Below are 16,665 nucleotides of genomic sequence, written 5' to 3'. Positions count from 1 at the left end.
ACCAGCGCAAGTAGCACACTTGTTTGGAGTAGGGGAAGGGGACGAGAAAATTTTTTGATTGGTTTGATGCTGTTTGATGTATATCCGTGAGTTCAAATTGGTATTTAGTGGATGAGGGTTATGTTGTTGGAATGTGTTAGTACTCACGATTTTATGCTTGACTTAAAACCGTGTTAAGGCGCATAATTCTTGGGCTGTGTGAAAGGTAGGTTTTTAACCTCTTAATTTGGTATAAAGATGTGGGAAACTTATCTGAAATGAAAGAGGCGACCGTTATTTTAAAGGGACCATTTTACTGGACATAATATTCGTTTACTTCCTTACTCCTCCCGACTATTCTTGATCCCTTAATATCCTCTCACTTTCTTTAGTGTTCGTTATGCTTTTGCGGTTTATTCTCAGTCGTAATTCAGTGACAACACAGAGAGTAAGTGGGTGTGTGAGATTCAAACTCGGAACTTGTAAAGGGACCTACGTTCTCCATGTCCTGTGCATTAGTATGTAAATAAAGCTAAAATGGACTCAATACAGCTGCTATTGCTTTTCAGGATAAACATGTCGATGATGGATAACCAACTCTTAATCGATCTAGGCACGTCTCCTAGAACAATCGACATGGATTCTGACAATGCGCTCATAGGTGAGTTTTCGTTTAGAAATGCCCCAATTTCCTGAATGTTTCGGTACACCCTGGGGAAAATAGAGAAACTTCTCCCTAGTCCTCGGAAAGTATTCATTTCCAGGTAGAATCGATAGTTTCGTGCAAAAGCCGAAACGAGGACAGTTCATTTTTCACTTCGTGTCGGAAGTTTCATAGTTGATTGCTTTTAAAGTATTTTTTCAGTTTATTATTTATGGTTTCAAGTTATGATTTAATACTTTCCTTTCTCCGTATTGCAGGATTTACTGATATAATCACCAATTCGACTTCGAGTATAAATCTTCCGGGGAATGCAGTTCCGAGCAATTGCCTAGCTACAGATATCGTGAAAGAAGTGAGCGCAACATGCATCGATTCAAAGAATGAAAGACCTTCCGTAATGAAAGTCAAATCTCATAGTGTGGACTCATTGTCTGATTTAAATAGTTTGGGCATATTACCTCTGCCAGGTAGTCCAGCTGTTGCTAGGAAGCAGCAAGGTGTCAACCTCGACCAACATTATTCCTCTCGATTACTTTTTCCGTTCTCTACTCCCAAACTTAAAAGCACAGCATCTCTAGCTACAGCGAGTCTTTTGGATGATGAGCCTGCAAATTTATTATCCCCTTTTGGTTGGACCCCTAAGCGAAACAATCTGACAACCATGGGAGAAGTCATTCATGTTGAGAATGTTCCTGTAGGGGATCTCGTTGAAGTTCAGGTAACAGAATCTGTATTACCTGATGACATGTTTGACATTGACACTTTGGGAAAGAAACAGCTGGAACTTTCCAAGACCCCTCATAGTGTACAACCAACACCAACTGTTCAAGTGCTACTTCCTTCCCTGTCAAGTATTGGCAGTGAAGATATGAACAGCAATGACGCTCTTAACCAGGGATTTATGGGTTCAGTCTCTGAAGAATCAGTCTCCTTACCAACACCAAATGATTCTGTTTTTGAAGAGGCTCAGGAACTTGCAAAGATTTTTAAGAAGATGGGCGTTGCAGGTATTTTTTTCTCTTAGTGGTCCTCCATTTATGCTATCATATTTTTATAATTTCTTCTCGGCTAATAATTTAAATATGTGATGAAATATACTTATTTCTATGTAGTTGGAAAGTTATTCTTATGGTCCTCATTCTTCTTATGGTTTGACTCACCAATGACAATTCCATAGTTGAAATCAAAATTAATCTCTGTTACCTTTGCATGTCTCTTAAGTAGGATGGGTGGGTAAGAATTTTTGGACTACAGCATTTTATTTTTTTCTCTATTTGCTAGTCAGTGTTTGGTCCATATTATTACAATAATAGATTTATTGAAATGAACGGTGGTTGCACTTTTCCACAACAATTAAATGCGTACAACACGTTTCGGCTCACAGAACTATCAACTGGTACAAGACATGCCTAAATGATGGCTCTCTGAGCCAAAATACATCATATGCAGTAAATTATTATGGAAATATTCAACTAACTCCCATTTCAATATGTCAATCTTCCACTATGTCACACCTGAATTAGTTGAACATAATAGATTGTAGTGTCTATTATGTTGGTGGATGTGTATGCAGTGGTTCTTAAGTATGTTAAAAGAATTCGATGCAGAGTTCATTCTGGGTTTGTGTCGATTACAGCCAACCTTGCCGACCACTCATTTAAGACAGTTAAGTCAAGACTGTATGCCAAAGCTAGCCATTTTGGCTTGCCATAGTGTATATATGTACCATTAGTCAGGATAGATTTGGTTGAATCGGGGGTTGACTGTGTCAGAGACGAGCACCAAGTCTATTTCTATTTGCATATTTATGGTTTTCGTATGTATAAATAGAGAGAATATAATTTTAATGTTTATGGAAACTTCAGGTGGTAGGTAATGGGTTGGTAAGTAATTTATTTGTTATTGTTAACATATGTCTGCTTTCATTCATCAGCATCTAGTACTACAATGGATAGTATTGAAGATGAGGATGGAAGTATTGTTGATGACTGTCCCGACCTCAAAGACGATGCTGATTGTCTAGACATTGCAGATGATGTTTTAGGATCTGAAAGCAGCCGATCAAGTTGCTTAGAGCCGAAGGGAAGTACATGGCATAGATTTTCTTATGAAAGCATAATTGATAATATGGAAGAAGAAGCTAGGAATGAAAAGTTTAGAAAAGGCAGCGTGGTTAGTAAATTAATTTTTCACTAATGTACACATTTGATTGCCCTTTTTAATTTCAAAAAATTTGTTTACCCAAGTAATGTTGACCCCTGAAGTAAATTAGAACTAATAGCCCTTTTTTCTTTTTTCAGGCTTTTAGTGATATTGCATCTCAAGGATCAGTTTGTGATAGTTTTGATTGCTCCTCCAATATATCAGCATTTACGCCATCTCCTCTTTCGATTGGTAGTGTGGAAAATTTGAAGTTAAAAGCTCATAGTTTGATCGGGAATCAGCTAAGTAATTTTCCTCTGAAATTGAGGGCATCGTCCTGTTCCTCTGTTCAATCAGCAAAACCTGGTCCGATGAAAGCCCTCATGCCACTTAATCATCTTATCATGAATGAAGTTGCCACTCCATCAACTGCTAGAGATCGTGGGAAGTCACATGGTAAGCATCGTAATGATATATCACTTGACTAAATTGTCTATAGTAGTAACTAATATGAGCTGCTTATTGGATATCATAAAGAATTTTTTTAGATTCAGGTATATCCACAAATCTCTGTACAGGTGGATAAGGGTCTGTGCAGAAACTTTATTTGTGATCATTATGGAGGCATTATTCCGTGGTGATTAATTTGATGATTGGTTACTGGGCTAATTCCACGTTGACTCATTTTTGGCAGACAACAGTTTCGGGTTCGTTCCAGATCTCATCTTTGGGTCCAAAAACCTCGGGTCTTCGGGTTTTTATTTTTGGACCCGAAGATGGGAGCTGGAATGCATCCGAAACTGTTGTCTGCTAAGTATGAGTCAACATGGAATAAACCCAGAAACCAATCATCAAATTTAGTTATTGTTTCATTGATTTTTTTGCTCTCCTCACTTTCTGTACAATTATAGTTGTTTGTATTCATTAACCTCTCCTTGTGCTGGCAATCTTGTCTATACAAATGTAAATTTCCTTTCAAAGGTATTTTCCCAAATATTAAATATGATTCTTCTTGTGGGATAGCTAGAAATAAGATTAATTATATTCTGGGATTAAGAAATGTCCTTCCTCATGCCAGGCTCTGGTCTTCTGTTGACCCATTGTTCATTAGTAATAAAATAGGCACTTTGCAGCTATTATATTGCTTATTTTGGTCCCTCCACGTGTAACCTATCATTAGTTTTTAGGAGTCTCCCTTTTTCTCCTTAAGTTGGATACATAATACCTGAGCTAATAAAAAAATCAGGGTGGCTGCTTTCCATGGTGATGATAAAAGTAGTGCTTAGAGCACAACAGGGATTGCACATCCATTGCTAGGTCTCACAATTAAATTTAAGCTTTTTTGGGGATAGGAGCAGGCTAGTGCTCAGTTATATGCACTTTTTCAGTGTTGGTACAGTAAATGCTACTTTTTCACGTGGTTTTTCTGTTTCTTGGACCATCAATGTCTTGAGAAATCTGCAACGGCGTGTAAATAGACACTGAGTTATATTTCTCTGAATTAAATTGTAAATCAACCTGTTTTTTCCCGTCAATGACTGGTGAAAGTAACAATCCAGCCCTATCGCAGACCAGTTAGAGCCACAGTACAGTTTCAGTCATGTTATCCAGCCCTGTCACAGTGCAGTTAGAGCATTAGTACAGTTAAAGTGCAGATTTAGTGCAGTCACTGCACAGATTTTTTTGAATGGGCTGTTATGACATAATGGATCAAAATGGGAGAGGATAATGAGAGTTTGGAGGGTGGACATTGATGTCAGGTGATGAGACTCTAAATATGAAGTACACCATTGAGTACAATCCCTTTGTGACTGACATCAAATTTTTAAATTTTCATGGACTTAGGAATAAATATAATATGGGACCTCCAGGGGTGTGACCCATGGTTGCAGCTTCCATGCCAGTCTTCCTGGTTTTTTACTTGGTTTGTGTAGGAAACTCTTATGGAAGTATTAAAACTCATTGCTGATTAACAATGTGCTTGGAAGTGTGCCAGTATTCTCATCTGTATCATTGTAAAGTAGTTGAGAAATTGAAGTAATTGGTGCAAATTAATGCCATCAATGCACCTTTGACGGGCTATTACGAACAGATTTTTATATCAGTCAAAATTTCCATGGAGGAATGAAGTTTTTGTGTAAATGCATTGCCTTATTTACCTTAACCATTCTGAAGTTACTCCCAAAGATTTCTTAATAATCATTGGTTTTTTCTTCTAGATGTAGGGACACCTCACATGCTTGCCGTAAATTCACCATTAGAAGGAGTTAATCTTATGAGAAGAATGTCCTCAACTCCTAAGCCATGCATACCTGATAATAGCAGCAGTGTGAATAAGAACAATATTAATAATAGTTCTAGTCAGAAAAAGCCTAATGGAAGAAAGGTATGTTTTACTATTGCAATGGTTAATACATTTATGTGATGCTAATATTTTATCATACCACCAACATATACTTAGATCTCTTAGGAGAATAGAGGCTCTGCAATGCTCTGAAGTAACATACAGATATATGTTAAAACACATATGAAAATACCATTCATTTCATTAATTTTAATCCCTAAGAGAATGGATTCACTTTTAAATATTGAACAACAGGACATGATATGAGAGGGAAAACTGAAGCTAGCGTATTGGGTTACAAAAAATCACAGCAATGATAGAAAAAATGACCATCCAAGATGAAATTATATAATACAGCGCAATCATTTGTCCAAAAGCTATAAACTATATTGAGTTGCCTAAGAGTTAATGTTTGAACACCTTTCCAGCCACTTGAGTGGCCACTTCATGGGCCGTAGGTCCCTTGCCTGCATTCTCGGATCTCAATACAAAAAGATTTCATCAACTCTTAAAGTTGGCAACATCGATTTGCTGAACGCTGACGAGGCACCAAAAAAAGGGACAAGTCTGCTCACTATGCATTTTTTTACCGTCTACCATCTGCCGATTTATATTATCATAGATGAGTGGCCTCCTAGCAGCACACAGAAGATGAATTTTGCTGTATGTATTTGGGGCGTGGGAGGGGTAGAGGCAAGCGGGGAGGGGACAAGAGTGACCTGCCACTCTTCTATCCGTGACACTGTGTGGGCATTGGAATATTTTTTTGCAGATATGCTCTCAACTTTGGCATTTCAGGGTTTAGCGGTGGCAGATACATCAAAATGTGCGAAATTTTTGTTTTGAAGGGCTGTAACTTGGCAAAATCTATAGGAAATGACCATAAAATATTAATTTTTTTAATTTTTGACCCTCCCCCCCATAAATAGCATTCAAGCAAGGGTCAGGGGTTCACCTAGAGGTCTCAAATTTCTTAGGCCTTATTTTTAATCAGACCCACAGCTTTTTTTCATTGGGCCAGATGGATTTGAAAAAAATCTATTTTCCTCATCCATCCTAATGTACACATTTACTTGGGATAAATAGATATATCGTGGACTTTCACAATTTTTGCCCTCTGAATGTTCTTCGAAATTTAGTTCAGGAGGAGAAAATAGTCGGGATAATCCAAAAACAGGAAGATGTGGAGCTGGATAGTTGGGAATTGACTGTATATAAATTCAATTACACTAGGAAAATTGCATGTAATTAACTGTTATTCTACTTCTTTTTTAATACAGATGAATAAAAGAGAGGGAATGTTTAGCAGTGCAACAAAGAAACCTGGTGAGACCCTGTCAGTACCAGCAAGGCAATCAAGCTCAGCAAAATCTCTTGGTAGTCAGAATGGCATTGTAAAAGGAGAATTGTCAGCAAGACGCTCCCCTGCCAATTCAAATCATTCCACCAAATCTTCTGCTGTATCACAAGGTAATGGGAATTCAGTCCCAATTACCAAAGGGAGCAAGCATTACCCCTCTCCTTTGCTCAGAAGGAAAGTTTCCAGCAGCCCTTCAGTAATGAAGACACCTAGTCGTTCCATTAGCACTGGGAGTCTATGTTCAACCTCTAGGTAAGGAATTACATAGTTTTTCTATCTGACCAATTAATTGAGCTGTGTGTAAATGTATTTACCAATCAACCACAGATGGATTCAACTGGTTTTGCACAGTATAATTAAACAGTAGCAGTTACAAAGTGGTCCGATCAATCAGAGTTGCCAATTTCCCTTACCAATATAGGATCTCTTATTATTCCAAAGAAAAGAAGGGGAGGGGAAATGAGTGGAAAATATGCCTCTTTATTGCCATTTTTTTCTTGCTAATAGGAAACAAAATCTAATTGATATAAAGTACAGTAACTGAAATTTTCACTGAAATTTGCAAGAGATAATGTGTGGGTAGGTAAAAAATGCAATAGCAATCAACATTCAATGTATGGCAATGCATACAACCATTTTTTATCAACCATATGCATACAACCATCAATAGTTCTCTATGTACATGCATGTATGCATACATAATTAGGTAGTTGGTGTGATGAACCTTACAATGTGATTCAGCCTACTAGAGAATTTTCAGATTGGTCATAAGGCAGAGGTCATTCTTTATGCATATGAGTTAGTGTAATACATATTAAAATTTAGATGTTATATCAGCATTCATATGATTTCAGTTTCAATTTATAGTACTAAATCAAAATCTGAGATGGTGGGCGTGGGACCCCCCAAAATTTGGTTGAGTTTACGTGGAATGACCCAGTACACCCATGTCTCGTATAGCGCAAGGGATGCGTTCCTTGGGGTCTTTGCGCTATACGAATTTGCGTTATACAAGAGCGTTTTAACAGTGGGAAGATAGGGATGCGTTCCTGGTAGCATAGATCTTGGGTATTGAATTTCCTCTAAAACATATATATTCCCATAAATAGCCTTAGAAAACATTATTTATATAAATGTTTATAGTTTAAAACATCTTTAAAGATAGTATGCAGGCATTTGAAGACTTTTATTCACGTTAAAAAATATTCTTACGTGCTTTTGAAATTCCCTCCTGTCGTGCGGGTGGGCTAACATCTGCTATCTCAGGGGTTCGTAATGCACTGCCGGCAGTTGACGATTTTTCAAACCAGTCTAAAAACAACTATTGTGTCACCCAGGCCCTTTTGTCGCTCATCGAAATGACAGGCAAATGCTACTTTGAATGCCATTTCATAGCTAGCGGAGTTTATGAATGATAAATCATTTTAATTTGAAGTCCTCCGAGTCATTAGCAGCTACATGAAACAGTCTTTAACTGCCTTGAAACCTGACCCAGGTTTTCCTTCCCTGAAAATGAATGAACGAGAACACTAAAAACTAGTTGAGGGGGAAAGGAGCCACTTTCAATCACAGCTTGGAGTTCATCAGAAAATGTTGTGGTGACTGCGCTATCAACACTTGCAGATTCACCTGATATCGCCGCACTGAAAATACCTGCTTGCCGTTTAAATTCTGGAACCAACCGGAGCTTTCACTAAATGTCTCGGAGCGATTACCACTCTCTTCTTTTTGTACTGATTCACTATGAACTTTCCGTATGTGTAGACCGCTTGGTTGAAGTTGGTGCGGCTGAGGTCACTGATGTTTTAACTTCGTCTTTATGCAGAATAAGGCATCGTGCGTTCAAACTTCCGCGCAATATCGCTTTGACGTTCTCCATTTTCAAAGCAATTGACCTACATCAATTTCTCTTCTAGGTTTATTGCTTTTCTTGATAAATTCTTGATTTTTCTACCCGCATTCCTATTTTTTGCCATTTTCTCTTGGTTTTGTCTCTGCATGGCTCTATCGAAATCACCCTCTACTGCTGAACTGTATTCTTGAGACGCAGAGGGTCTATGACTGCGGGGAGGGAACGACTAGCTATTGTGTTTGAGACTCTATAGCGGACCCTCTTATATGTTGACGCTATTCATGCGCAACTCTGCCACCGCTCCATTTCTCCCCCGTGAATACCGATGACCTTGAAGGCTTTAGGGTAGACACTACCTGGAAGTCAATCGCACGGTAACCTACGACGGCAAAAATACGTCTCAAATCGTATTGCTGAAAAAAACTCATTTCCACTAGCCCCACGCTTAATTAACGATCTAAATTATTTATTATCATTCTGTTAAGGAGACGAGATAAATTACTTCGGTAGGCTGGCTATCTGGACCCAATGACGAGTAATACTTTTGGCCATTGCACAGCAATGGATTTCGATTAATAAATAAACAAAAATGAATATTTGAGCCAAGCAACAATATTAATATGCGTAAAATGATAGAAATTTCGTGTGTACTTAGCGCAAGTTCACGTTTTATCACGAGAGCGTTTAAGATATTTGATTAGGCTACACTGCGTTGCAATGTTTCCCCGAGGAACGAATTTGCGCTATATCGAAATTGCGCTAATCGAAATTGCGCTATACGAGACATGGGTGTATATATTTCAAAATTAAGTTCTCATGATCTTTGGAATCTCAAATTTAATCTTGTATTGCAACAGATTTAAATTTCTGTATTTCCTAATGAATATCTATAAAAATTTTGCCAATTCCATGATGCTTGTCTTAAGTAAGATTTTTAATTTGAGATAGTGCCTTATAATAGGGTAGTTTCCTTCATCAAAGAAAACAAAAGGCAATAATTGCGATTCGTTACCCACCATTAGTGTATTCATAATGTACAAATTATTTCGTTTTATAAATGCCGGTTTAGACGAATGGCAATGGTCCATTTTTATCCTCATTTGAAAAGGGCCAGATTGGCGCCCATGCGATGCCACTCCACGTGACGTCACAGGGACCTAGTTTCTATAGGAGAAGATAGGAGTTATACATCGTCTGAGGTTACCAATGCATGCATGAGGCGCAGAGCTCAGGGAAACATGTCTTAATAATCACTTATTAAAACTGGCTAAGGTCCGAAAGTTTTCCTCGTTTGATAAGGTATTAATAATCCTTATTTAAGCCAAGCGCTACCAGGCGGCAGGGCACTAGGCTACCCGCTGGCAGCCTGCGACGTATCAGCGCTCAGCCTCGCCTCAAGGTCACCTCACCGGGCGGAGGGGGAACCAGAAATACGACGTACGGAGAGATTTCCCATCATTCCTACTAACGCGTCGCATTTTCGCGCGCTTGAAAATTTTCACTTTTCATTTAATTGCGAAAAATAGATATTATCATTTAAAAATCTAAAAGTGTGAAATGTGTACTCCAGGAGTAATAATCTTTCGATTAAGGCAATAAAAAAATAATAGGAAACCACCCTATTTCCTGTAATTTTTGGCTTATAGTATGTAAAAATACTTGTGTCATATTAGAACCAATCTATGTACAGTAAAACCTCTATGTAGTGAACCTCTCTACATCGAAAACCTCTATACATCATACCAACCCTCTGGTCCCGTCAGTTTTACATGTAAATTTATAGGCAAACCTCTCTATAGTGAACCTCTTTATATCGTAAAACCTCTATATATCATAGCAACGAGACACCCCCGAGACGGCCTAACTACCTCCGCATTTCGTACCGAGACAACTAGAGACCATCAATGCAGCCGCAATAACGAACATGGAATGACATTATCAGCGATAAATATTTCACGCTTATTTTTTTCTTATACACCTTTAATAATTTTCACGTTAACCATTAGTTTGGGCCATTTTGTTCCATATGAGAGCATACCTAACAGTAAATAAGAAAAAGGGATCCAACTCTCCTAATCATATTAAGTGGTAGTTAATGATGATGATGACAGAGGACATTGTTTTCTCTCAAATCATGGTCAAAATCTTGCGATAGCAATCGCTTTCATTTACTTATGGCTTTATTTTCTTGTAAGTGCCTACATACAATGTTCAGTTAATAAAAGAGGCGACCAGCACAGCTTATAATCACTTGCTGGCGAAAATATTTCAACCAACTTCACTCCCATCCATGGAGACAGAATTACTCGACCGCATTGCTACTTCTGCTTCTAAAATGAAAATATTTCATGAATATACTGCGACTCGAAATAAATCGAATACAATTTTGCAATTATTTCATTCCCACATTTCCCAGTGTAGCACTTTCTTACTACCGCCTTGATAATTTTTTCGATGCTTTCGTGAACGATCGTAGTTTATAATTTATTGCGCTTAGCGACATATGTCTTGCCTGCGTATTTATGCCGCAAAATCTGACTCTTCCATCGGGAGTCCGGGATGTCAATTTCTAGCAATACTGACGAACATCAATCCATGCGCGACAATGTTAGGTGAAGGAGACAGCTAATTAACTGATATGCGGTAGGGCAATGAAATTTCTTACCGTCGCCGCCGCATTCTAAAGTAGTTCGCCCAGCATTCTCGCCGGGAAATCACGTCCTTTCGCAGACCTAGCATTTTTGTGTGCCCCTGACAGATTTTTTCTTCGGAACACTACTTGCATTATATTTTGGAGAGAGAGAATTCAATGAAATTTTCAAAATTGTGCTCAATTTCTTGTCTATTTTTTGCAGTAGTCACATGTTTATTTATATTTTTATAGTTTTTAACTAGTCACATGTTATAAGAATGATAAATCAGTTCTGACAGTTCTGACTCAAAGATATTATCAGGAGTATTTTCAATTATTGCCCATAAAATATAAAAATTACTTAATTAATCATAGGCTGATGATGGATTCGAGAAATAAAAGAAGGCGACTACTTGGCATTACCACATAATTAGCAATTTCTCTAGCCATCAACGAGGGCTGGCAGAAGGAAGATGTAGCAGTGACCTTTGGAAAGCCATCATTCACCCTGACATTTATTTTAAACAACCAAGGAAAAACATAAGAAACTGTCTATCTAGGCTGCACAATTAAAACACTCAGGCAGTGAAATACGAGGATGAAGAAATTATGTTGAGAAATATAAAACTATTGTACTTTCCTCCGAACACAATTAGTAAATTGAATAATTTCTTAGGTCAAAAGGCATTAACGAAAACAGCTGGTGATTTATTTATAGTGAAAATGACATTAAAAAGTGCTCATGTAATTGAAAACATTATTTCGAAAGAGTTTGAAAAAAATTTTAAGCAAAACCAATAACTAATTTATTTTCTAAAAAGGCCTCTTTAACTAGTTACTTTACCTTTGTGTAATCCTTTTCCTAATGTATAACTGTAAATATATGTTCACTTATGCATGCATATATGTTTAAATATAGTTATTTAATGATTAAAAAGACAGTAGCACCTTTCATTTCCCAAGGATATGAAAAAATGGTGCCTTCCACTAAAACCTCTCTATAGTGAACCTCCATACATCAAATTGCCCAAATTTTGGTCCCCTCCATTACGATGTAAAGAGGTTTTACTGTATATATACCTTTTCCTGTGCCTCAACTGAGTAAGGTTTCGGCTATGAAAGGTGTATGTTATGAACCCCATTCTGCTTTACTAATTTTGAGAACCTGCCTATTGCAAGTACATATTACAATTAACTTCTTAAATATATTTTACAAATTTTACAGCACAAAGAAAGCAAATAACTCACCCCAGATGCCCAGTTTGTTGAGCAAGGGCCGGTCAAATTCATCATCTAAATTGCCATTGAGCTCATCTGTGCGCCCATTATCTGAAGCTTGTCTGAATTCCCCAGCTAGACACAGCAGTCCACTTCAAAAGGTAAGTCTTGCAGCTGAAAGTTGCTGCTCTACTGCCATTATGTTGGAATGCAACTATCTCAAATACCAAGTAATTGGAGAAGTAAGATTGTTACAAAAAATCAGGAGTTACCAGCATTCCTGATTTTTCCTGCTCCGGAATTTATTTCTTTTTTTATTTAAATTTTTAATTTAAATAATAAAAGAAATTCAGTTTAATTCCTGCTCAAGAATTTTTTGGATGAGTTATCGAAAAACTAGCGATCAAAGTCATTGGAATACAAGCTTTAGTATCAGAAAGTTGTGAAGTCTTTCTGGGAACCATGGCTTTACATTGCTATGGAAGAAAAGTTTCCCCACTATTTTTGTGCCTCTGGCCCTGTATGGAAATTTATTTCCCGCCTAATGGCATAGCACTCTTTTGTCTGATGTGTGAAAGTAAATTGAAGGACAGTAATTCTATCTCTTTTTTTTTTGTCAGTCTTTGGTGGAACACTGGCAACTTGCCTGCTCCAAAGTGCAATTTGCATTGGTTACCTAAATGCTGGTGCATCAGCTGTGTTTGAAACTAAGCATTGAGCATAAAATTCTCATGTTTTCCCCTATCCTCTTTTTTGATCTAATTTATCACCTTATCATGCGCTTAAGATATTTCCATGGATTCCCTCTGATCCCAGATATACTTTCACTCTCTTTGGTTTTTTACAAAGCAAAAGCTTGAATATTCTAGAATCAGTTCAGTATGTAACCATAGCTTTCAGCATTTAGATTAGTGTAGCATGATATACCAAATTAAATACCAACTTGATGATGGGGAAGAGTTTGACTGGAAACATATGTTTAAAACAGTTGACTTTTAATCATATAGTCCTTTTCAGGTATAGTTTCGCAAGTTTGTCAACTTTAATCTGTTTTAATAATCAATTATCCTCAAATATGAGGGCTGTTCAAAATGTTTATGTAGACTGTTTAGTCCACTTGTTGATGTTATGCTAGTTGGGGTCAGCTGATTTCAATGCAGTTTTGTGATTGCAATTATCATTATTGGTAGGGATAGACGCATCCTGATTTTTAAAAATCCGGATGTAAATGAAATACTTCCAAGTGTCAGATCTTCAGATATTTTAGGATCCAAATGCAATTGTAATTGCCTGCTAAAAAACGAAGTAATTATTCAATTTTTTTCTGGGTATATACGATCAAAGGAATGCTATTTAGATTTTCATACACATTTTAATATTTTAACTGATTAGAAAACTTTTTTTGAGCTTTCAAGTTATTTGACAGAATTCAAATTTTCCTCGCACATGTTTCCCCTCACATTTCCACGCACAATTCCAGCTGCCATTTAAAAGCAAAAATCTCAAGTCTTTAAGAAAAAACCAGACTCGATTGAAACGAGTTTTCCACAAATTTTCTTGAAATCCATGAAAAATGTTATAAGAGTGAGACATGCAACTAAAATATAATTTTTTTGGAGCAAATAATTCAAAATACTTATAAAGCGTTGTTATAATTTTCTTAAAATGTTGGTTTTATTCACCTTTTCCATGCTAAAATGGTACAATTTAGATGACCGTGGCTTGTCCCCCATAGTTATGGTCCTGGGTACACCCTAGCTCTCCTTATCTCAATAAAAATGTTTCCACGCATTGAAATACATTTTTATCAATATATATATATATATATACAAATTAAATTAAATTGCAACTGCATACATAATTGGCAATGTTTTGAACAACATTCACTTCACATACAACGAGTTGCGGGAACAATTTTTATGAAGCGTGCAACATGATTCAAGTGGTATAGACATTTAAAAGCTGGCTATCAGGCAATTGATGATAATGAGCATCCATGACTCCCTTCCACATCAACTCGAGACTTGCAGCTCGAGACAAAAATTTAACAATCTCGTTCAGCAATATCAGTGACTGACTGTCATTGAGCTTGCTGAAGACTGTGGAGTATCAGTTGGATAACGATACTAGATTATAACCAAAATATTGAAAAAGGATCTTGATGCTGCAAAATTTGTTCCACGCCTGACAAAGAACGACCATAGGGCCCATAGTTATCAACCATCACAAAATGTAAATTTTTGGCCAAGCACTCAATCACTGTTCTTCCCTGACCACCCTACTCACCTAACCTCACTCTTTGTAACTTAATCTTGTTTCCTAAATACACACAACCTGCACAAGGAGTAAGATTTGAGGCAATTCCAGAAATCAGGCAAATACAACAAGGGAACTTATAAACATTCGAGGAGGAGAGAACTTTGAAGTACACTCAAACATAAAACTCCTAAATAAAGAAGCTGTTTCATGATATTAGTCTACATATTTTTTTCACTGACCACATAGATGAAGTGCATAGTTGATGGCAATACTGCTCTCTATAGACCTCAATGACCCACCAATTGAAATATTGAGCTTTCTCTGAGTTAGTTGATCATTGTGTATATTATCCTGTTGGTCTTCTCTAAAATTAAATAAATTTAATTCATTGTATTTTTTGCAGCTGGTGTCTAAATTTAGAAGAAATTTCACTCCAAAAGAAATGAAAGAAAACGTGCTGCCTAAATGAGAAGAATCTTAACTTATTCCTCAACAATATTTTATGTTTGGATGGAGCTTTTTTATCTACCTGTAATGCATTTTTATCTAATAAAGAAGATTTTTACCTAAATTACTTTGATTTGTGTCCTATGCATACATTAATGGATGCTTGAGTTAGTTAATTCACTTTATAAGAAACTGAGGAACACAGTTTACTCTCATGCATTACTTATTGGTAGTGTTTTACACTTTTAATTAGACTCATTAATTAAATATCCTAAATATTAACTTTATGAATATGTCTGTGTATTTTTCTGGTTCAACCCTTTGTGTACAGATAAAATTAATTATTTTTATGAAGGAACAAAACACTGCATAGTTGTTATTAACAATATTTATAATCTTAATGATTTGCATAAAGATTTCTCAGATTTTGTACCATGTCAGGTCCTCCATGTCTCCTTTCAACGTTTTGATAAGCAGCTTACCCATTTTCTTCAGGGATTCAGGAATCTAATACCATTTCATTCATTCCTTGGGGTACATATACCAAAATCCATGGTTGAAAGCAAATACATATGTATACCCAAAGGTACGGACGAAATGGTATTGGATGAGTTACTTGTCAAAACGTTGGAAGGAGATATGGATGACCTGACCCATTGCAAAACCCAAGAAATTTTTGTCTACTGTTCGCCGGGAAAGAACCAAACATTTATTTATATCTTTTGTCATTACTTATTTTAATTAGCTATTGTTGTGGCAGAAACTTTCACAAGTTCTTTACCTTACCAAAGAAGTCAATAAAATAATTTCTTCTCACTGTCTAACATTCAAAAAAATGTTCTAAAATTATGGTTGCACCAATTGTGTAGCTAATGAAGTAAGTTATGGTCATAAACGTTGAATATTTGTATCTTCATAGACTAAGCCATATCCTTAAAAGTATAAATAAAGTATTAAGCTGCTAATTATTCAACACACATTTGCTCTTAGGACTTACAATTATGTAGTTCCATTAGGTAGAGAGAGATGAAATTTATCCTTTCCTGTCCTGAATAGATGATGTACTGTCATCATGGGCATGTTTTAAATAAAAAAAAGGGCTTTCTGGATTAAGTTTATGTCTCCTCTCTTTGTACAGCATATATTCTTGTAGTATAGACCGATCCATGAACAAAAAACCTTTTAGACTGACAATGAGATAGAGTGTAAAGATGGTGTAGTTTCAATTTTCGCTAATATACATGCCTAAACATACTCAAAATTTTAAAGTGTTTCTAGGAATTGACCTGAATATTTGAGAATAAGTGTAATGTGCTCCAGGAAATTCTTTAACTCTGTGGAGTGGATTGGATGGATTAAAAAACCTTATTATGTACAATGATAAGGAAGACTTCTAGGAGTAAAATGTCTTGTATGGATGAATAAGAGATAAGAAGTAGGCAAACCACAAACTTTGGTATTTCTTGACTTAAAAATATATCAAGGGATACTATGCCTGCATAATAATATTCAACTAATGACCAGAAATTAGATTAATGAGGTAAAAATGAGCAGAGAGTATAGTTTATAAAAAGACCATTTATATCTACTGGACATGACTCAGCAGCTCAAAAACTGTAATTTAAGTGATTTTCCGTACATATTAAGTGCTAATCTACCACAGGCAATTCTTTATTTCAAGTTATGAAAGCTTAGTTCAAACCTGATAGATATTTAAATATATTTATTAGTAGGTTAATAAATCCAGCTTTAATTCTTTCCTGGATTA

At 36.4% G+C, this 16,665-nt stretch overlaps 1 protein-coding gene across 2 annotated transcripts; it reads left to right on the top strand.

Annotated features, from left to right (window-relative positions):
* The first annotated feature begins 57 nt into the window (after window positions 1-57).
* On the top strand, window positions 58-15,021 carry LOC124168674. Of its 2 annotated transcripts, none has more exons than XM_046546942.1 (9): window positions 58-205; window positions 549-640; window positions 901-1,650; window positions 2,577-2,815; window positions 2,944-3,241; window positions 5,005-5,171; window positions 6,410-6,741; window positions 12,199-12,352; window positions 14,854-15,021. In XM_046546942.1, exons 2-9 carry the CDS (start codon window positions 556-558, stop codon window positions 14,917-14,919), a joined length of 2,091 nt encoding a protein of 696 aa, XP_046402898.1. In that variant the 5' UTR covers window positions 58-205; window positions 549-555; the 3' UTR covers window positions 14,920-15,021. The 2 variants fall into 2 exon arrangements, with proteins under 2 accessions (XP_046402898.1, XP_046402902.1); XM_046546946.1 differs by lacking the exon at window positions 58-205 and adding an exon at window positions 330-427.
* The last annotated feature ends 1,644 nt before the right edge of the window (window positions 15,022-16,665 follow it).

The sequence above is a fragment of the Ischnura elegans genome, chromosome 1, assembly GCF_921293095.1.
Source record: "Ischnura elegans chromosome 1, ioIscEleg1.1, whole genome shotgun sequence".
NCBI classification, from domain to species: domain Eukaryota; kingdom Metazoa; phylum Arthropoda; class Insecta; order Odonata; family Coenagrionidae; genus Ischnura; species Ischnura elegans.
Note: the sequence above shows the minus strand (reverse complement) of the source record. Positions and strands in the feature narration are given on the sequence as shown.

Bases quoted from the DNA above. Each gene is read 5' to 3' on its own strand.
- LOC124168674 (XM_046546942.1), top strand. From the start codon at position 556: ATGTCGATGATGGATAACCAACTCTTAATCGATCTAGGCACGTCTCCT. The intron at 641-900 runs GTGAGTTTTCGT...TCCGTATTGCAG, and splicing joins TTCTGACAATGCGCTCATAG to GATTTACTGATATAATCACC. The intron at 2,816-2,943 runs GTTAGTAAATTA...TTCTTTTTTCAG, and splicing joins AGTTTAGAAAAGGCAGCGTG to GCTTTTAGTGATATTGCATC.